General features: G+C 36.0%; 2 protein-coding genes and 1 non-coding gene across 3 annotated transcripts; all 3 read right to left on the reverse strand.

Moving 5' to 3' along the window:
• Window positions 1-578: 578 nt before the first annotated feature.
• On the reverse strand, window positions 579-1529 carry LOC114366119 (poor Imd response upon knock-in). The gene has a single exon (XM_028322906.1). The coding sequence runs from the start codon at window positions 1358-1360 to the stop codon at window positions 989-991; it is 372 nt and encodes a 123-aa protein (XP_028178707.1). The 5' UTR covers window positions 1361-1529; the 3' UTR covers window positions 579-988.
• A 12097-nt stretch (window positions 1530-13626) lies between these two features.
• Ppt2 (palmitoyl-protein thioesterase 2) lies at window positions 13627-19794 on the reverse strand. Its single transcript, XM_028322907.1, has 7 exons — window positions 19626-19794; window positions 19404-19548; window positions 18772-18913; window positions 16384-16491; window positions 15881-16052; window positions 14429-14530; window positions 13627-13891 (listed from the first exon to the last, which is right to left on the reverse strand). Exons 2-7 carry the CDS (start codon window positions 19536-19538, stop codon window positions 13693-13695), a joined length of 858 nt encoding a protein of 285 aa, XP_028178708.1. The 5' UTR covers window positions 19539-19548; window positions 19626-19794; the 3' UTR covers window positions 13627-13692.
• Window positions 14766-14837, reverse strand: TRNAQ-CUG (transfer RNA glutamine (anticodon CUG)). Its single transcript has one exon. It is a non-coding gene; the product is annotated as a tRNA-Gln (tRNA).
• Window positions 19795-21997: the final 2203 nt, after the last annotated feature.

A 21997-nucleotide genomic window follows, 5' to 3' on the forward strand; every position in this document is an offset into this window, starting at 1 on the left:
ACCAGCTCACATATACCCAAAAGATAAGGAGACATGTAAAGTGCCCCATAAGGGCTACCTTTTCTTTTTATTATTTACTATATTTTGACGTCATAAGTGCCACTTGTGGTCTAAACTGAATAAATGTTTTTGATTTTGATTGTGATTTTTTGATTTTGTCATTTTAACTTCTTGTAGATTGTTAATTTTATCTTTCTGTTTGTAGCTTTCTGAAGTAACTATATCTTCTGATGATAGTATGATAGAAGCTAACTTTTTTGTTTCAATTGTTTAGATAGGTGCAGAGACTGCCCTATGGCATTAAGTTTGCCTTATGTACCAGTTTATGGCATTAAAGAATAAGACATTTATGGTAATTAAGAAACTGGAAAACTCAACAACAACAATCTTGGTAGAAGATTAAGGTTCTATATTTATTTGAAAGACCTCCTCTTCATTATGTAGCTCTTTATCATATTACTTAATTAAAATTATTAGTATCAATCCAACTTCTACCTAATGAATCAGTAAACAACTCAATTTAAATCTTAGTAAATCAAAACAAAACTTTGGGTTAAGACGGAAATAAAGACATAAAATTCAATCAAATATTCATTTATTGCAATTCACTGGTTCAATTCAATCGATAAATAGTTTAGTCAAATAACTGATAATGTTACATTTGATAGAAATCTTTAGACACTCAAAAATATACAAATTACTACTCTATTTCATTTACATAAGATACAAAACAGTTTAACAACTTTTTGCCGACTCTACAATAACGTGTTCATTGACCGCTACGTCATCACCACGGGGAATAACTCGCGTAATGGATACATTGATTTAGCTAGCAGATAAAATAACATCATTGCTATCACAAACATCATTTTTATCACAAGTTTCTTATCACTGGCTTCCGAGATTCCCCAGCGGTATCACTTAGTTCATCAGTCCATCGCTGAAAGCGACTTTTCAAGATTATTCACAACACAAATACAAGTACACTTCAGCGCATGACGAATGTGAAGAGCGACTCGATGACGTCATCCAAGTTCTTGCTGAAAGGGGACAACTGAGCCTCGTAGGATGGGACTCCCTTCCTCTTCCCTGCGACGGTTAAATGGTTCGTAGGGCCGACTAACTGGACTCTGTCCCCGTCCCATCGGTTGACAATCGTGACGATTCCGTTGCCTCCAACAAGCTGGATAGTCCCATAATTGTCACGGACTTCAACGGAGCAGTCGTTGCCGATGACCTCGATCTCCCCATGGTTGCACGACACCCTCACGATGCAGTTATTCCCGACCACTTTCAGAAGAGAACCGTTGGTCTCCATAGTAACTTTCTTCTTGTTTCCAACGACTGAGTACACCTTCATTTTGAGTTTTGGATCTTCTTTTGTTTAAATATTCAAATTTGGAATGATTTCGAGCACCTGTCAGTTACAGAGTGTTCTTTTTAATTTAAATATTCAAATTCGGAACGATTTGAATTTGGAACGTTGTAAGCACCTATCAGTTGCGGAGCAAAAGTTAGAATGTCAAAACGGCTCGCGCGGGCGGTTTTATATCTGTGGACTGGCGCGTACGCAAGAGGGCCGAGAGGCAAGCGGGCGGCGGAGGGAGTTCCCTCATGGTGCGTCACTCATTGATCGAACGAGATGCTTAGACGGCCGTTACGAACTCTATAGTTATTCCCCTCGTGTACAGGTACAAAAGTTTTTTGGGTTTCACTTAAAACTGGTTTTGTGGCCGATTTGTTTTGATGTGGGTTGGTCTATGATTCTCAAGGAGGTATATAGAACTTGTAGTTAGTAGAGTTGTTATCGTAATATGGAAGTGTGATGTTTGTTTACAAGGAAATGTAGGTTGTTCATTCGCTGTCAAGGTTAGTGACTCCGTGTTCTTATTTAATAACAACATCTGTGAGCTTCTTAAACGTTGTTTTCATTGTAAAGACAATCATAACTGATAATAATTGTGGTAATCATGTTGAAACAATTGAAAGGAAATAAAGTTTGTTGAGTTGTTTAGGATATCTTTCTTTTCTGATACCAGCCCACATATTTGTCCTGAAACAGTGGTAGAGTCACGTTTGTACCTCATACGGGTACTTTATATTACCAAAATTAAACAAACAGCATTTTAATCCATTATTTAGCTGTTCTAAACAAATCTAATATCAATATTGACTCCACAATTTAGCACTCAAATGCAACTTGTTCATTATTGATTGAATACCAAGTAAATAGTGTTTATGTAAGTGATGTGAAAGCCGGTTCAAAGTTCATCCATACAAACCAGGATTAAAATCGATACTTACTTCAGATGATACTTTTTCATCTTCATCATCTCAGCCATAGAACGTCCACTGCTGAACATAGGCCCCAATCAATGCTTTCCATGTTGCCCGGTTGGTAGCGGCCTGCGTCCACAGCGCCTTCCTGCTACCTTTATGATTTCATCGGTCCACCTTGTGGGTAGAAGTCCCATGATACTTTTTAGCTAGTAATAATATTTGCCTCTAAACTAGAGGTAGAGAGGGTTCTACTGCCGTGGAGACCTAAATGACTTAATGATGATGATGAAAGGTTGGGAATTTATATTTGTATCACAAAAGGTGGTATGCTTATTTATTATGTGGATCAAACTATCAGCTCACTTTTAAGACAAGTAAGTAGGTAGGTTGTTTTGGTCTGGAATTTTATTTTTAACCATAAAATGTAATACTCAATAAGTGTTATATCCATAAAATCCATAGCCAAGTGTCAAGTTCAATCATTTGATAACATTATCAAGCGGCAACGTGTTGATAAGGTGTTGTAAATGTTAATTAATACTATAATAAATACACTACATGTAGCTCTATTCTTAATGTATGTATTTATACATCACTTGTAGCTAAATGCGTAGTCAGAATTATACATACTTATCTACGGGTTTTTTTTTACATAAACCAGTTCTAACTAATATAATTATGTAGAGTGAAGGAATGGTACTTGGATAAGTTTTAAGCAGCCTACATTTTTAGTATCGCTGTTGGTTTCTTTGAATAAATAAATAAGCCTTTCTCGTTTCAACCAAATTCCGTCTATTGCTGGACAAAGGCCTCCCCCAAGGATTTTTATAATGACCATCATCCAGGTGCTTTTTTGGTATCAAAGTAAGAAAATGTTCATTATTTACGTAACGATGACTCTTCATAGAAGTTAAGTCCCTTTTATCAAGTGTTACTGAAGAACAGTCAGGACCTACCTACTCGCAAGTAATTAATAGTATGTATTACATGCAGATATAGATACTTAATATAGGCTAAAAAATTGGATATACTTCTGAATAAAATCGTTGCGGGTTCCAAGACAGCTAGCTATCCCCCGGGACATTCAACCTTCACTGGTTGGGTTTCATTGGAGGCCAAGCTGTAGATCCTGGCTATACAGGAGTTGCAGTGGTGGGAAAGTGTAGTGGGATAAGTTCCGTTCAGGTCGCTCATTTTACATACTCGTATCACAGTATTTCAGTGTAAGGGATACTTAGATCTAAAAACAAAGCGGACCAAGAAATTATTAGCCATGCTTTACCATTGTTTTTGTAATACCCTGTATAAGTCAACCCAGCTGATTGCGATCAATCAGTGTTATAACAAAACAGCCGATCATGCAATCACGATAATCTCTATCTGGCAGATAAAATTGCGGACATAATATCCGAGGGAATTACCTCAAATAATTGGGCAAGTAGGTAATCATTATTTTAACTGTACACATAATTAGGTATATGCAAATGGTGTTCATACATATTTAAACTTCTCGACAAGCAATTATGTGTTAAAGAAGACAAATGATTCTTTTTCTTGCAGAAATAATGGATAATGTTATACAAGTTACATGTTTACGTTCGAGGACAGAAATGACGTAGAGTCAGTTTTTAAACTATTACGAAATGACACTCAATTTATAAATCTACACTGAAGATTATTAGTCAAAATTGTGGTTTAAATAGAATTTATCAATTCACAGCTTCAATATTTATGTTTGAGTTTAAAAAGAGAAAATAAACATTTCCCGTGGCAAGAACTTCAAAACTCTGTCGCAACCAAATCTGTAATTTTAAAAGAAATGTCTTCAAAAATATAGTGTGACTAAAAACCACTTAGTCACCCTTCAGCGACAGTCTAGACTCGTCTGCTCTGAACGAGAAAAGAAAAAATAGACATTTTTTGAAACTGCATTGACGTACCACAGATTTAGTCATCCAGGAGTCTGGAGCCGTTGTATGACTGGACTGGCTGGGTGACATCAAAGTTTAGTATCAATAGTATTACAACTACAAAAATAAAAGTTATGAGACTATTGAAAAATAGACTGGAATTCACTGCCTGCTTCTGACTTTTCCGAGCATTATTATCCGGACTTCTTCAAGGCGAGAGTGAATAGTCACTTACAGGGCAGGTTTAGACTGCATCTCACTTAACATCAGGTGCGATTGCAGTCAAATACTGATTTGTGCTGCGTAAAAAAGACTACATTGATGCCTTTACAAAATACGCGAGTCACCGACTTTCCTTGATCGAATGAATTGTTTTCAGTTTCACAGTATTTGGTAAAGTCCCTCCAAAGGTTACACAAAATCTTGGAATTATGTGCATGACTTTAGAAACTACTAAATTAGACTTCCATTGCTTTTCTTTTAAACTTATGTATTGTTTTTTTTAGCTTGAAGGAAATATTTTACTTTCCAGATACGAGTAATAGAGTGTAATGGGTTGAAAAAAGTTAATTTATAGAGCTCAGATCACTCCATTACTGAGTAGTGCCGGTTTTCACCACCAATCCCGAATTTTTAAGTGACCCCTATGGTAACATATAGCAAGAATTTAGTTTTCATAGGGGTCACTTAAAAATTAGGGATTGATGGTGAAAAAGGGCATAGACTCTTATTTTTGCTTAATTAAATAATATTTCTTTTAATCATTCCTGTTTCCTTATTTATTGTAATCAAAACTACCTAGGTACTAACAGTTAGCTATCGCAAGCCAACTTGAGTGTTTGTTGACATTACAAGCTCAAAAATACCTACCCACTTAAGGGCCCCTTGTGAAAGTACCAGCTATCTCTGACGTCGTATTGCGATATAAAATTGCGTCAATATTACAAAGAAATGATGTGAACTGCTACTGACCCATTTTATACGGTAAAACCCCTTCATCGAAGATCGAAACAAAATGAAGTTTACCTTTAAAAAGCCTTGATTTTATTGAACGTAAGTAATCTTTAGTATTGTACCTATATCTTGGTGTCAGGTAACTGTATAAAATTGTTGTTGCAATTAACACATTTTATTTTCACAATTATAACAAACCACAGATACAGTTTTAATAGGCGTGATTCATTTTATTTAACGCGTGTCACGTGTTATATTCATCTAAATTAGTAACGCAAACGGTCAATGATCTACGTATTGGTTTGCCCTTCTTTCTCGGTGACATCATCATCATCAGATCATGTACCTAGACCTACCCACTACTGCAGGAGCACGTCGTCGTTCGTTCGTCGTTTCAGCCGAAAGACGTCCACTGCCGGACAAAGGCCTCCCCCAAGGATTTCCACGAAGACCGATCCTGCGCCGCTCGCATCCAGGCACCTCCCACGACCTTCACCAGATCGTCGGTCCACCTAGTGGGAGGCCTGCCCACGCTACGTCTTCATTCCGGCTCGTGGTCGCCACTCAAGAACTTTCCTACCCCAGCGGGAAAGACTGACGTTCACATATTCCTCCCAATCCCCTTTTACGATATTTACGGGAATCTAAAAGTGGTAGAGTCACCCTGCTCTACAAATACACGGAAAGAAACACAAAAAAAAAACAAAATTGAGGAAAATACTAACTTCCCACGAACATTAGTAACGTGCAGTAGTATATTTTGATCGGAACTACACACACTTCCTGCCGATAAGAAAGTCATTTTCCTCATTGTGCTATCAAGATTTCTTACAAACGTCAACGAGTAATCAGCTATTTGAATACATTTTTTCCTGGACTCCATTTGGCTTGTGAGTTGTGACTCGTGAGTCACCTGTCTGGCTCTTACCAAATTGATGTAATCGACTCGAGAAATGCGAACTGAGTCATCCTGACATGACCACGCGCCGGTCATAGATTATGGGAACAGAAGGGGCATAATGTTAGAGATTATTCTTTTCATGATGATAATAATAAAGTTAGGTCATGTTCTACCTAAAATGAAAGCTTTTATAAAACCTTTTTTTTTAACACTTAACTTAACAAACCTTTTAGTGAAACCCCTAACAAATAGGACTATTACTTACATTGTAACAAGACATGTTTTTCCAACTTTGGACGTCTCTCTAGGTATTTCACAACGTATGATGTGATTTTAAGGAACAATATTTTATTAATATAAATTCGGACATAGATTTATGCTCTAGTTTCAAACAGGAAAATGAATAAATTATTGTCCTCAATTTCTCCTATAGATAGGTACTTATTTTTAGGAAAACAGGTGATTTACCAGGACCAAAAGATAAGCAATCTACCTTAACATTTTAATCAAGTAGGGCAAAATTCGTGTTAAAGTACCTTATCATACTGTCAGTTTGAAATGGTGTTATCATCACGTAGGTAAATATCAGATCCTATACTGTATGTTTGAAGTTGTAAGAAAAATAACAGTTTGTATAATAGCGATTAGATTAAAAAATGTAGGTAATGATGTGCGATAGATATAGAGTTGGATGTTGTAAGAAATATCTCAAGTCTTGGCGCATACTCGTAATATAATTTTTAAAGAATATTTTTTTCAAGGAGGTATTTTTAACCCCGTTTAACAACGGGTATCTTCTTATCTTTCTGGCAGAGGTGTTTATATTGACTCGCGATTCTTGATTTATCAATTATCATCCATCAGAGCATTTTTTTTATGCAAGACAAGGCAGGTATTTGACCGCAACCGCATCTGGTGTTAAGTAAGATGCAGTCTAGGATGGTAAATATCATATTTACTCTTACTCTTACAGGGCACATATTTAAAATATGTGCCTTGTAAGAGCCTATTCACTCTAGCCTTGAAAAGGCCCGGATTATAGTGTTCAGGAAAGACAGCAGCAGGTAGCGAATTCCAGTCCCTAGCAGCAGGAGATCTTTAATTTTACCTGAGATTCGGCATACACTGGCCACGCTGACGCATTGTGAAGGCCTATAAGTCTTGCTTACCATGGTCTCCACCTGGACTAAGTTTAAAAATTGTCGTTCTGCCAAGTAAATAAGCTTAATCTTTGACCGTGGCGAATTTAATACGCTGGCTAGACGGATCAGGGAAGTCTGAGATTGATTTTAAGATTCAACTGGGCTGTAGGTATAAACAGTCGTTCTGCCAAGTCGAACAGGTCTTCAGAACAGGTCGTTCTGCCAAGTAAATAAGCTTCTAATCTTTGACCGTGGCGAATTTAATACGCTGGCTAGACGGGTCCGCTTGGGAAAAACTCGGGAGTCGGGACGCGGCGCGCCCGTGAGTCATTGTGCGTACGCGCAGCTCGGTCGCATTCCAGTTTTTGAGGCGATAGAGGCAGGTGGACGCGTTTTGTTTGTTTTGATGAAGTTCCTCATAGCGGTATTGCTCTTTTATAGGTGATTCAACTCTAAAGAAGAGATGATAGTAGTAGCATAGGTTTAAGTACCTACATTACTCGTATTAGGTAGATAAATGTTATATCTGGACATATACTTTCTATACATATATTATTATTACAAATTAGGGTTTCTGATTTCTCGACATATTTTTTTTCTCGAGTTTCGGGAATTCTCGAGGCCAAAGTCTCGAATTTTCTCGGATCTCGGGTCTTTTAATTAAAACTGTTGAAATCAGTTGAAATTTAATAAAAACACGGGTTTTTATTATTGTTATAATGTGTCTGGGTTATAATCAATGATACTGTAAAGTTTCAACAAAATCCGTTCAGTAGTTTTTGCGTGAAAGAGTAACAAACATCCAGACATCCACACAAACTTTCGCATTTATAATATTAGTAGGATAATTATAACTTAGTAATTAACTAAAGGAACAAAAGTCATAGAGTCGCGTGTACTTTAAGGATTAATAACCATAAATATCTGGAGCTTCAATTGAATCACTTGTTTTCCAAAGAACACAAGTCCAAATTAATTGAAAAATTACGATAAAAAACCTGCATACAAACAAAAAAAAAACATTTGAATTAATTTTTAAACTTAAAGATAACGACTTGAATAAACGTATTTACGAGTACCTAAACTAACAGACAGTTAACAAAAAATTTTCAGTCTTTAAATCAGTCAGTTATACAAACATAATAAAATATAGCATACTCGTAGGTGATCATTATTAGTTTCGGTTAAGATCATTACTTGCAAATCAAATTAGTTAAAAAAAAGGAAAGACTAGGCCAGTCTAAACGCAACATTAACCTATTAAATAATTAAAATCTTACTTTTGTCTAAGAAAATAGGCTTTCAAGAATATTAAAGCTTCAAAATCGAAACTCGAGAATTCTCGAGCTCCGGTAATTTTTTTCTCGTCTCGAATGAAGCCAAATTTCTCGAGTTTTCTCGAGTTCGAGAAAGCTCGAGCAGAAACCCTATTACAAATGCTGTTTCATAAGAGCTTTATGGAACCTAAATAGTGATAGAGCCACTCAGTGCACATAGATTAAGATATTGAAAGAGATCACGATGCTTTACGTTACTTTACATATCTACTATAGGACGTTTAACGCTTATGCCTATCTAAGAGCTATCTAACCATTTTAGGAAATGCTAGTCATCGATACGTTCCGGTACTAATCTGTATTTATTTATTTTGAGGTCATACACAAATGGGTCTGACGGATCTTCAGGTCAGAAATCTCGAAGGTCAGCGACTGTATCAACACAAAAAATGTAAAATTACATGACGCACTTGACCCTGGCCATTACCCGCATTCCTGGATCCAGATTGCATATGTCATCATCATCATCATTTCGGCTATAGGACCTTACCCAATGATTTCCACAATAGCCGGTTGGTAGCGGTCTACATCCAGCGCCTCCTCTACTCCAGAACCTTGCTGCCCCACGGCCGTCAGTTTTGCGTACTATGTGCCCTGCCCATTACCACTTCAACTTGCTAAATCCGTTGGGCTATGTCAGCGACTTTAGTTCATTTACGGATCTCCTCATTTCTGATTCAATCGATTGCGCAAACTAAAATAGATACTTCAATAATTATAATTCCCATGCGTAATCAGTGAAGAACAAAATGCTATCGGGAATTGGGATGAGTCAGCGCACGTGGCAGAGGCGCACGCGCATCTAAGTACAAAGTGAACTGTGGCTTCTAATGTAGCTGTAATAAGGTCGAACTTGCTACAAATGATATTAAATTATGAGGAGGATAATAAATAATTTTCGACTAGAGGATTTTCTATGAACTTAGGGTGTGAAGATGTCCCGTAAACATTAACAAAGAAGAAGAGGAAAATCGGTTAGTAAAATAAAAGTGGGAATAACTTGACGGTAATCCCAAAGGAGATCATTACAATCCCAGTGTTAAAAATGATGACATCTACATACCTTTATCAACTAATTAATTAAAACAATACAAACGTAGGTACTAATATTCCCATAACCTCGACATGAGTTTGCTTGTGTCAGGAGGTTTCAAGAACACTCTAATCCATCCATAACTTCTCCATTTCGGGTGAAATTATTCAAATAAAAGGTAAGACCTAGATAGCAAAAGATGGAAACTTTCCAATAAGATAAAAACTCTTTAATGGGTCTTCTGAACCACACGACAAGTATAAACACTTTAAAATCAAAATACTTATTAGGTAAGTAAACATAGACCGTAAAGACACGTTGTTACAAAATCACTCCAATCCCAACTGCATAAGGTAGGTACATAGAGTTTAGCTTGACGTACTGTGGACTGTACTCAATTAAGGTAGGTAAAGTCCAAGCCTAGGGGATTTACTTTGGATAATGAACAGTGCAGCGGAAACAAGCATTCCATCTAATGACCGTTAGGTTTACCTATTGTTCAGGGTAAACTACGGAAGGCTGCACATCTGTTCTGTAATCAAGTGCTTAAACTATGTCGCTTTATGTAAGTAATAGTTTTGATAAGTGCTAAGTGAATAAGCCTTCAAAAAAGAAAAAAAAGGCATTTAAGAAAAACATCAAATAAAACAATCATTAATTTCTCTTCATAACTATTGATAGCCTAAGCTTTTTCATTCCAAAAAAAATCATCGGGGAATTTGTACATCTCATATTCAGAAAGATTTAACTACAATATCGCATCGTAACTTCGTTCATTTGTTTCAGTCAAATGACATCCACTGCTGGACTAAGTAAGGCCTCCACCAAGGATTTCCGCTGCCCACATTCAGGTGCTACCTGCGACATAATATCACCAGATCATCGGTCCACCTAGTGTTTTGCCCCAACAACTATCAGCTCCACAAGCTATGTGCCCCGCCCACATAAGCTTGGCAATTTTGCGGGCTATATCGTTTACTTTGGTTTTCCTGCAGTTCTCCCTATTTCTGATTCGATCACGGTAACCCCAAAAAGTTTCTAGTCAACCATTTCCGAAAACACCGAAGTTATCAGTTCCAAAAAAAGATACACAGTCAAATATTTTGGGTGACAAAAGTGGGTCGCGTCATGCTTTGCGGAATGACGTCTTTACGGATTAACGCGTGGGCCGATGTAGCAGAACTAATATTTACACAAACTGGGCTTTGTCACTAGCCAATGATAGTGTTTGAGAGCTAGATAACTGATATTATGTAAATAAAATAAAAATATACTTGGAAATTTTTACACTGCGCCGCTAGTCCCAAACTAAGCAAAGCTTGTATGGGTACTAGACAACGGATGTAAACATACTAAAATACTTTTTTTTGTAAATAACTACATACATATTATACATAGAAAACACCCAGACTCGTCACAGAAATTAAAATTCATCATTTCAATTTGTGCCCGACAGGGAATCGAACCCGGGACCTCTCGGCATAGTTTTTTTTTTTATGTGACAGGAGGCAAACAAGAAGAATAGTGGTCCGTTCTGAACCACTACACCAAACGGCCGACTTTATGTATCTAAGTATAATATGTAAGAGGATGGTTGGCAGTCCACAACAGTACGTTTCTCTAGAAACTTCCTGCCCCGTACAACCAAACTGTGGAATGGACAGTCGTTTGCTGTGTTTCCGGACCGATACGACCTGCAGCCTTTCAAGAAGAGAGCGTATCTTCACCTTAAAGGCCGGCAACGTACCTGTAACGCCCCTGGGTCTGCGGGTGTCTATGGGCGACGGTAATCACTTACCATCAGGTGATCCGTCAGCTCGTTTGCCTCCAGTCACATAAAAAAAGAGGACGTACTGTGTTCGATTCCTGCACAACAATACAAATATTTTGTGTATAAAATGTAAGCGCAAAACACACCGAGGCAGTGCCGGGAAGTAACGGTGTAGCCTACTTATATGGATAACCAAAGTTTAGTGCAAAAAATCTGCGGCTCTAATAAATTGTTTAGGTTGAAATCTGGTTGAGGTTTGCTGGTCAGGGTCCCATTTGAATCTACTATATTAGGGACGTGCTTCTGCAGTGAAGACTAAATAAAATGAACTGATGATGACAAAAATGTAGGTAGTATAAAATACACACAATGTGGACCGAACAACTAAAAGGGTAGTAGGAAGGCGCTGGATGCAGGCCGCTGCCAACCGTGCGATGTGGAGGTCATTGGGGGAGGCCTATGTTCAGCAGTGGACGTCCTGTGGCTGAAATGATGATGATGATGATAAAATACTCTTATGGTTAAAGACACTTATTGCGGTCACATTGAAAATCCATATGAGCGGAAAGACTTCCACACACATTCATAATTTGTGTTTTGTAGTAAATCACCATATTTGGAACTATGACGTATGATCTCTGCATAGTTACGAAGTACCGGATCTGATAAGTGATCCCTTTAGATTACGAGAGCTAACAATGAGTAACATAACGTAACGTGACGTAACATTGTTATGATTCATGGTGTTATCAATACTATTTCTTTCATTTGGACGTGCTGTCACATGTTTAATGGGATACTTTAGTAAAAGATAACGTTGAATGAACAACTAACTTATAAAATTAAAGGCCTATACTTACGCGCAAGCAGAAAATCGAACGCACGGCGTTGAATAGAGCTCTGTGATTGGTTCGTATGTCACCCTGTGCGTCCACGCGCACTGTGAGACCTCATAGTAATGTTTGTGAATACGGGCGTTAGCGCTTACCTAATATACATAGATATTTTATGACCTAGCCCTAAACTAGGCACTGTGCAGTGCTTGTACAATACATAACGTATTTTTGAACTGTAGGTAATTAAAAAATGAAAATCAAACTGCATTACAAAAAATGTATATTTCATTGATATAAAAACGTCGACTAGCTATTGCTTACAATATGTGTAATTAATTACATTTCAATATTAATCGCACAACTTTATTTGTTTGTAAAATACGTTACTACTCAACCACGATAAAACAAAAGCTAGACAATTTTAGAGTTAACTTGATTGTAATTAAGGCTATAATTACTTTTACTTTTTCCCAAAATAATTTGTTACTAATTCTTACAGATAAAATTAGGTTACAAGGGAATTTGTGTTTTGTCATTATTGTGTTAAAACTTAAGTTTGTTTAAACATCACACACAAGTTAGGTAGGTCGAAATAATTATCGTGGTCTATTATTTGCACAAATTGATACTATTAATAATTACTGACAAACATTCTAGTCTAGATTTAAATAAAGCTTCAATGGATATAAAAATATGGCCTCTTTGATGAGATTATTTAAGTTGACACATTTTTGAGTGAAAATTCATTAATATTTTTGTATCATTTTTAAACATTTTTTTTTTTAGTTTTTTATTTCTACATTTTGAGCATTTTATTATTCTTAAGCGAATACAAAAGGCATCATTATAAAAATTATAGCTACTTATTTAAATGAGGATATCTTATCGTTGATTATTATAACATTATTATCACTGTTTTGAACTGGTTTTATTATTATTTAAGCCAAACTTTAAATGCGGTCACATCATAAAAACTGGAAATCACTAATACTAAAAATCACACACTTATATTTTTACTAATTATTTCTACAATTTCCTTAATTATTATTTGGGTCAGCCATCACAAAATTAAAGTATTAATGGACTAAACACAAAATAAACATAGCTAATAAATAAATTCTGCTACTTAAAACAAAATTTTACTAAGAAAACCTGTTTAAAAATAAAAGGACAGTGAAAGTAATTACAAAAAGTAAAAAATTCGAAGAATACATTTGTCTATTATTTCAGATCATAGCACAAAAACCTTAAATTCAATGTAATTACATAGTTTAGAAAAAAATAATATATTTTAGTTGGTTTTTTGAGAGGATTAAAAAAAAATCTCTCAGGTTGTCATTTTTATTGCCTTTTTGAGGTGTCAAAAAAGTTATATTTCGTTATATCACTGCAACAATTGGTTTCAAATTATTGTATTTTTCTTATTTTCAGCCCAATAATTTTGTTTTCGAATATTTTTTCCTTGCAAAAGCCCGTATAGTTAAAATATTTCCTATTATATTTTATTTTTACCTACTTTATTTCCTTCTCAGTCTAGGTAAGGCAGTAGGCAGTCATCGACGACGGTGACGTTCATGTGCCAGCTGAAGTGGTTAACGCCAGGTGTCGTCACAATATGGAGACGACCGCTAGCGTCCAGTGCCCGAAGCCCTATACGGTCTTCCTTGTAAATGTCTTGCCCTCGCATCTCTATCACAGTTTCGTTCGCGTCGTAGTAGCCGAATTGGCTGGAAAAAGAAAAAAATCATTCTTAGTGAAAAAAACATTCATCTGATCCGAAAAGGTCACCCTCACTTCACTTCTCAGCATCAGCCGATGACATGTTGTCTCGAAGTGGTGGTAGAGGAGGGCAAGATATATTTGTATTTGGAATGTTTATTTATATTAGTGCCCTGAAAAAGGGTCATACTTATAAAAGTATTTTGAATTTGGTCAGCGTTTGATACAATAACTTTTTGCATAGGACTAAAATCTGAAAAATAAATGCATTTCCCAAACAAATAGTAACAGCTGATCGGTCAACTAAGTATAGTTACGTAATTTAAATAATCCATCCTTTACAAAAATTTGCTCATTCCTAAAAAAAGAGACTTGAAACTGCAACATTCTCACTCATAATAATGATCAATACTTGAGAAAGTAGCATTATTATTATTACCAAAACATTGTTTATAACCTTCAGTTTTAGGACCAATCTGTATTAATTCTACCTAAAGCAGTGAATTATAGAGGGAAGTTAAAATAACAATATTTTCTTTACAAACCTGCTTTGCCACGGAGTGATGACGTTATCATCGGGACCTCCGATGAGGACCAACCTCTTCAGTCTTAGGAGATTGTTCTTGAAATCATCTGTTTTTGCAGACCTGAAAATTATTGAAAACATAAATTAAAATTAAATTAAATATGAAAAAAAACAATTAGGTACTTATTATTAATTTAAGTAAAATAATAATAACAATCCACAGACTAATAAAAATTTAGCAATGCTCGTAATAATTGTAAAAAAAATATATTAAAAAAATATTCCCAAAAATTTTAATGACGATAAAAATAAAATAAAAACTACATCAGAAATGTATTTATAAAAAACAAAAAGACAGGTTCCACCGAGATTTGAACTCGGATCGCTGGATTCAGAGTCCAGAGTGCTAACCATTACACCATGGAACCGGCTGACAGGATGGGCGAAATTCGCGATCACATAGTTGGCACCAGTAGTGCGAGACATTGGCATAGAAATAATGACGTAGAATTTTCGAAAACTAGCTTCGTTCCGTAACTTCGCCTGAGTTTTAAAATTTTTTAGAGTATTTTCTTTTCTTCTTATAAACTTTCATTGGAAGTCAATGATATTATTTTGGCACTGAGCAATTTGTTTGCAATTTTGCATCATATTAAAATGCTACTGAATAATTTAATTATTTTAGTAGCTTGATACAAAAATATTTATGCATGAATATATTTTTATTTTCTATTCTTAGGAGTTTGTAGGTTGTGGATTTCATTCTCAACAGCGACCTCTATTGGTAAAGTACAGCGTTACTTGATATGAACAAACTTAATGGATGAACTTAAACTTGAAGTACTATTTCCTACAATAGTAGGGATTGTTCCAGTAGTTGCCGATTTTTTTTTTAAATTTGAATCAGCTATTTTTGATATAGTTTGATACTTAAGATTATTACTTGTGACATTATTTTTAGATTAATACATTAGTATTTTTTATTTACTAGAAATACTCTAGTTATCCCAGACCTGGCCATACAAATATTGAGAAGAAATACTCTAAGGTTTTTGTATACTCACTACTATTCTGCCATGCTAGCGATATCGGCAGTAACTCCAATATTTTGCTGTTAAAAGTCCTCTCAGCTCATTTGAAATAGAGCTCATTATAGTTTTATCAAAAAATGGAGGGTCATTCCATCGTTTCGGGTGTTACGTTCGTACACACATATTCAACAATTTCTTGTATTTCATTGAAATAGTATTTTAATAATGTTAGTGCCATAATCTGTCCGTTTTGAGTTGTTTTATCTAAATAATAAAGTTTGTACAGCTTAGAATGTAGGATAACGAAAATATGAGTCGAAAAGTGTGCGTTTCGGGCGTTACGAGATTTTGCCCTCTATGTTCTGAGAGTTACTACTGATATTGCTAGCATGGCAGTAATAATAGCCTTTAAAAGGTATTAGCATACAAGTGTTCCTTACTTGATATGATTGTTAATATACGGCAGGAACACACTATAGGTCTCGTACAGCTCCTGATGGTAGGGATCGTTCCAATAGTTGCCTACAGACGTGTGCTGACCCACCCGGGAATAGAACAGCTCCCATACCGTGTCTTTGACTAGGCCAGGGAACACTAGGTGGAGGAATCCAGCTGAAATTATAAAGAAAGTAAAGGTTAAATTAACTAAATAATTTACAATGATGCAAAAATACCATAAGTCCATAATGGTTGCCAATTGTGTTAATAATTTAACATTCTACAATAAAAAAAATTGTATCAATGTTCAGTTTTTCGATATTCTTTTTCATAATATTAGGTCATGGACTATTTATAAATGATATTTTATATTGGGGTAATCTAGACAAGCATTTTAATAGTTTGTAATAGATTGGATTAATTAAAAATATGGATGGAGAATAAAGTTTTTTAAAATATTCTGTTACTGTAATAATATTTAAAAAAATCTTATCAGAACACATACCTCCATATTGCCCAGCTTGTGGTGAGCTCAACGATATAAATGTGTCAACAGACACATTTGAAAATGTTTGTACTATGCCTCGCGCTATCAAGCCACCCTGGGAATACCCTGGAAAACAATTTAAAACAAATGAAACATGATTATGTTAATAATTTAAGAAAAAGAAATAATAAGAATAACTTTATTAACACAAAATCGTAATAATAGGTACCTACTTCAACTCTTCAAGTGCTTGATTAATAAGCAAAAGTTTACACATACCTGATGAGGGCATTTGAATGAATGTTTACGAATGTATGTATAAACAATATCCAGTCACTGTTTTACTAGGATTTATTATAAACATAATATATAGATGACTATTGTGATTGAAAAATCTTTTGATAGAGCTGTTCATTGATAAATACACTTGCGAGCAAAAGTATGGAATCACTTACATGAAGTTGTTTCCACGCGATCTTGTGTACTAACCAATTTGTTAGTAACAAAAAAAGTAGCACCATTTTAAAGATTAAACTTTTAACTTTAAATTGATATCAAATTCATTTAAATCACACCAGTATTTAAAAAGATATCCCGGCTGATGTGAAGAAGTAACGAAAAAGACATGTATCAACTGTTTGATACGTCGCGAGTTGCGGCCTATTTACCCCCCATAAAAGCAAGTGCTTTCGGATTTTTGCTTTCACACGTTGATCCATACACATCTCCTATTCTTTTGACTTTTTACCTGGGATTCTACACCTTCAGAAGCAGCACAAATCGTTGCACTATTGCAAGAAGGGCTCAGCCAGCGGGCTGTCGCACGTCAGCTCCACATAAGCCAGTCCTGGGTTTCGAAAGTTTGAAGACGCTTTCGGGATACCGGTGGCTTTATCCTGAGACCAAGTTCTGAACATTGCCAGTGCATATCGCAGAGGGAAAACCGTTTTTTCATGTCAACTTCTCTACGAAATCGTCATTTGACTGGTATCGACGTCCAGCAAGAGCTCAGAAATGTTCGTAGGATAGCTGTTAGCAAGTGGACAGTTCGTCTAAGATATAAACAATAGAATTTGACTCCAAAAAGGCCTGCCACAGGCTTGAAACTGACGGCAGGTCACCGATAAGCACGCTTTCAATTTGCTCCTACACATCTCGATGGGAAGTCGAGCAAGCCACCCCCATAAGCCAATGTTTTAGCGAACCAGCACTGCACAAATCGCTCCCCAGGCCGTCTATAGACCCGACCTCTTCGACTGCTGCACTGCAAAAACAGTCTGCATTCATCGGAGAACAAAACTCGCCTCCATTACTCGCCTTCCGAGTGCGAGCTAATTGAAAGCGTGCTTGTCGGTGACCTGCCGTCAGTTTCCAGCCTGTGGCAGGCCTTTTTGGAGTCAAATTTTATTGCTCATATCTTAGACGAACTGTCCACTCGCTAACAGCTATCCTACGAACATTTCTGAGCTCTTGCTGGACGTCGATACCAGTCAAATGACGATTTCGTAGAGAAGTTGACATGAAAAAACGGTTTTCCCTCTGCGATGTGCACCGGCAATGTTCAGAACTTGGTCTCAGGATAAAGCCACCGGTATCCCGAAAGCGTCTTCAAACTTTCGAAACCCAGGACTGGCTTATGTGGAGCTGACGTGCGACAGCCCCCTGGCTGAGCCCTTCTTGCAATAGTGCAACGATTTGTGCTGCTTCTGAAGGTGTAGAATCCCAGGTAAAGTGTCAAAAGAAGCGGAGATGTGTATGGATCAACGTGTGAAAGCAAAAATCCGAAAGTACTTGCTTTTATGGGGGGTAAATAGGCCGCAACTCGCGACGTATCAAACAGTTGATACATGTCTTTTTCGTTACTTCTTCACATCAGCCGGGACATCTTTTTAAATACTGGTGTGATTTAAATGAATTTGGTATCAATTTAAAGTTAAAAGTTTAATCTTTAAAATGGTGCTACTTTTTTTGTTACTAACAAATTCGTTAGTACACAAGATCGCGTGGAAACAACTTCATGTAAGTGATTCCATACTTTTGCTCGCGAGTGTAGAAAATTGTTTTTGCTACTACAAAATTAAATTTTTCAAGCAGAAATAATGATATTATTATTAAGAATCGTGCATTATTTGTTTTATTTATGACAAATGTCTATATCTTTATGAATAAAACATGATTCGAATCAATTAACATAAATATAATGTGGTGAATTATGGATCTTCCTGGATACCACCACATTCACATCCTTGCTACATTTAAATTTTTTAAATCGTACAGCATAATTGGGACTAAAACAACTAATTTTCATTACAGAATACCATGTTCTTTTAATTTATTTACTTTAACAGACATATCCCTAACACAATAACATAATATTCTATGATTTCTTACTTCATTCTTACTTACCAATAAGATTAATCCCTTCAGGGTGTCTGGACGAAATGTTGGCCACGTCTAGACCAATCTCAAGCACTTGATGCCACATCGTTTCCAAACTGGACCAGCTTTCGAACCGATTCACGTTGTACACTATCGTGCCAGGATGTTTCTGGAAATCATAGTAGTGTGAAATTAGTCTTTTTTCAAGAAGGTTCTTTATATCGTGGTTTCAATTCCCGCCTTAGGCAGTTCGATTTTTTCAAGTTATTTATAATTTTTAAATTAGTTTGAGATGCGACTCTTAACGCTAAAAATTAAATAACTAGGTTCTTTATAATTTGACCTGATAAAGATTTTGATGCTATTCTATAATGTTTGTAAGGTCTAATTCCAGAAAAAGAAAAAAAATGTATTTAAAGGCCAAACCTCAGTCATAAAGAGTAAACTACGTCACAGTGTATGTTTTTAGTGTAACTACTATTGAAGGTTGTATCCCTTGTAATCCCTTAATGATAATAAAATCACCAAAATCTGATGTTTTATTAGTTTAAAATTAATAATTATTTTTAACAATTTTATACTACTATCGTAGTAATTAAAGGCAAAATTAATATGCCTTCTAAATTAATGAATTACGGATAGAAGTTTCAAGTACTGACCTCTTGAATCCTGTGTGATATCATTTCCATACTTCCACTTCCCGTCATGATGCCATGTATCAAAACGACAGGTTTATAACAAAGAATTTGATACGCAAGGAGTAGTATGCCGAACAAACTCAATTTTAATTCCATTTTTGTTGATCTGAGAACAAAGAAACCACAATGAAAACCCTACCAACCCGTCCTGCATAAACACGAACGAGATAGTGAGATACACACGAGTATTGATAGACGTAAATAAATAGCTGCTATCGTCAGAAATAGTTTTCAAAACAATCAAAGGGGGAAGGACATAATTTACGTAAATTTTGCAATGATAGCAGCTTGCGACAAGACGAAAACAAACAAAACATGAATGAATAAATTTGATTGATGAGTTTGACAAAGTGGAGGCGTTTGGCCGAAAATAGAATTATTAGCGCTTTAAGAATAATGAGGTTCGGTTAGTTAGCGGTAAGTGCTATCAATGCTAAAAAAATGTAAAACGTCACTGTTGAAGTTAAAAAAACGTATCGTCGCCGAAAACACGCTAAAGTTTTTGGCAGTTGCCAAAGCCATCGCCATTTTGCCTACAATTTCTAACAAATTCTATTTTTAGCCAAACGCCCCCATTGCCTGATAACAATGACATTTTTGACACGGAGAAATTAGAGTTGTGCAGCAAAAAAATACGGACGGAACGTAATATCATTAAAACCCGATATGTTTACCGAGTCACTGAACTGGTTCATTGTTAAACATTTTCAAATTATACCTTGTAGGTATACTTTTTCATTCAATCTTGCATTTTGCAAGTTAGGAATATTTGCCGTTTCTCATTCATAATCTCGTAACAGTTATGCACATGACTGTGACATTTAATTTGTTGTTCTGAATAAAAAATCTATCATTTATGTATTTTTCAAATTAGTAACAGTCCCATTAGTCAGCCGATAGTTGCGTCGGCTTTTAATTTGTTAGTATGTGCTCAAACTAACGAAAACTGTCTGGTAGAGATAAAGCGCGACAAAGTTCAAAAGATGAAGCCCGTAACGTCAAAGCGTGCTTAACAGTGTAGCACTTTATGACGTCACGCGGAACTTCAACGCATGAAAACTTTGTAATAATTACTTGTGATGACATGTTATTTTTTGATTATTAATGACGTAAATTATTTTTTAATTTTAATTTAATTTACGAACTATTTTTTTAGGAAACTAGCCTATCGGCGGTGTGCGCCAGTGGGGTTCGAATTCGAACCAGCGTTCCTCAGACGTCGAGTTATCGAGTACAGGCCGATACTCGACTCCGACCGACCTCTCCACCCTCCTCCTCCACCCTTCGGCTGTCATGCTCGTGGCCTAATTTTCTTTCTACCTTGCATTTTACTTTCATTGATACTGATATTATTATATTTTGTTTTATGTCTAATTATTTTTATTAAACGAAGTATATTGTCGGCCGTTTGGTGTAGTGGTTCAGAACGGACTACCTACTATGCCGAGAGGTCCCGGGTTCGATTCCCGGCCGGGCAGAAATTGAAATGATGAATTATGCACTAGTATCGAATTTAGTACAAGTATTGACTCTGTGATCTGTGTACATGTCACCGGAAAATAACAAGACTCGTAAGTTGATCAATTTTCTAGGTAGTTGATCAACTCTCGGAAAATAATAAACGGCATTTGAAATGTACTATATAACGTATGTATTTTAGTAAGTTGATTAATTTACGGCGTCTTGCCGTTAAATCATCCGACAAAGGCAAGGTGCACGTTGATTGGTTAAAAGACTCCCGTGCTTTTATACCGCTCCCCGCCACCCGGCCGCCGCCATTACCGGTTTAAACGTAAACAAATCTATCTATTTTCTTTATTCACAGTAGTAAAATTAGCAATTGTTGTTTTGTGTGGTAATAATTAGAGATGGGTTTCCACCCGGGTAAAAACCCACATGAGGGTAAAAACCCAATAAAAACCCGTTTCATTCCACCCGTGGGTGTTTACACCGGGTGAAAACAAATAATTTTATAATTATTTCAATTGGTATCTTTTCTTTATTTTTATTGAATTTTTCTCACTTAAGTTTATTGATTAATAAGTAATAAGTCAAATTTAACACTAATATGCATTTATATCAAGGCCAAATCGTAANAAGATAGATCAACCCTTTACCTAGGTATATACCTACTTCTTGGCACTTATAATACCGACATTCATGATTAAAAAAAGTCTTCAAGCAAGAACACTTGACTTCAAGTCTTTTAACTTTCTAGAGTAGTCCTGAATAGATGATCCTTAAATCATTTTGACTGTCATAATCGATTACAGTAGGTACTGGGTTCAGTAAGGGTTTCAAACCATATAGTAAACAATACATTTTTATGGCTCTCCATTCAGTTAGTCAAATAATTCCATCATAAATGGAAATAACCGTAACCCTCTTCTACACATTATTCATCATCCATCATCATTTCAACCATAGAACGTCCACTGCTGAACATAGGCCTCCCCCAATGATTTCCACAATGGCCGCTTGGTGGTGCCCTGCATCCAGCGCCTTCCTGCTACCTTTATGAGGTCGTCGGTCCACCTTGTGGGTGGGCGTCCTAC

The sequence above is a fragment of the Ostrinia furnacalis genome, unplaced genomic scaffold (genome assembly GCF_004193835.3).
Source record: "Ostrinia furnacalis isolate ACB-3 unplaced genomic scaffold, ASM419383v2 OfSCF0535, whole genome shotgun sequence".
NCBI classification, from domain to species: domain Eukaryota; kingdom Metazoa; phylum Arthropoda; class Insecta; order Lepidoptera; family Crambidae; genus Ostrinia; species Ostrinia furnacalis.

What these genes read in the sequence shown, in the direction of transcription:
- LOC114366119 (XM_028322906.1), bottom strand. Translation starts at nt 1,360, where the DNA reads ATGAAGGTGTACTCAGTCGTTGGAAACAAGAAGAAAGTTACTATGGAG.
- Ppt2 (XM_028322907.1), bottom strand. Translation starts at nt 19,538, where the DNA reads ATGGAATTAAAATTGAGTTTGTTCGGCATACTACTCCTTGCGTATCAA. An exon ending in TATATTAACAATCATATCAA is followed by an intron (nt 14,531 to 15,880) that starts GTAAGGAACACT and finishes AATAATTTTCAG; the next exon opens with GTCTGCAAAAACAGATGATT. An exon ending in ATCACTCCGTGGCAAAGCAG is followed by an intron (nt 13,892 to 14,428) that starts GTTTGTAAAGAA and finishes TTCTTTTTCCAG; the next exon opens with CCAATTCGGCTACTACGACG.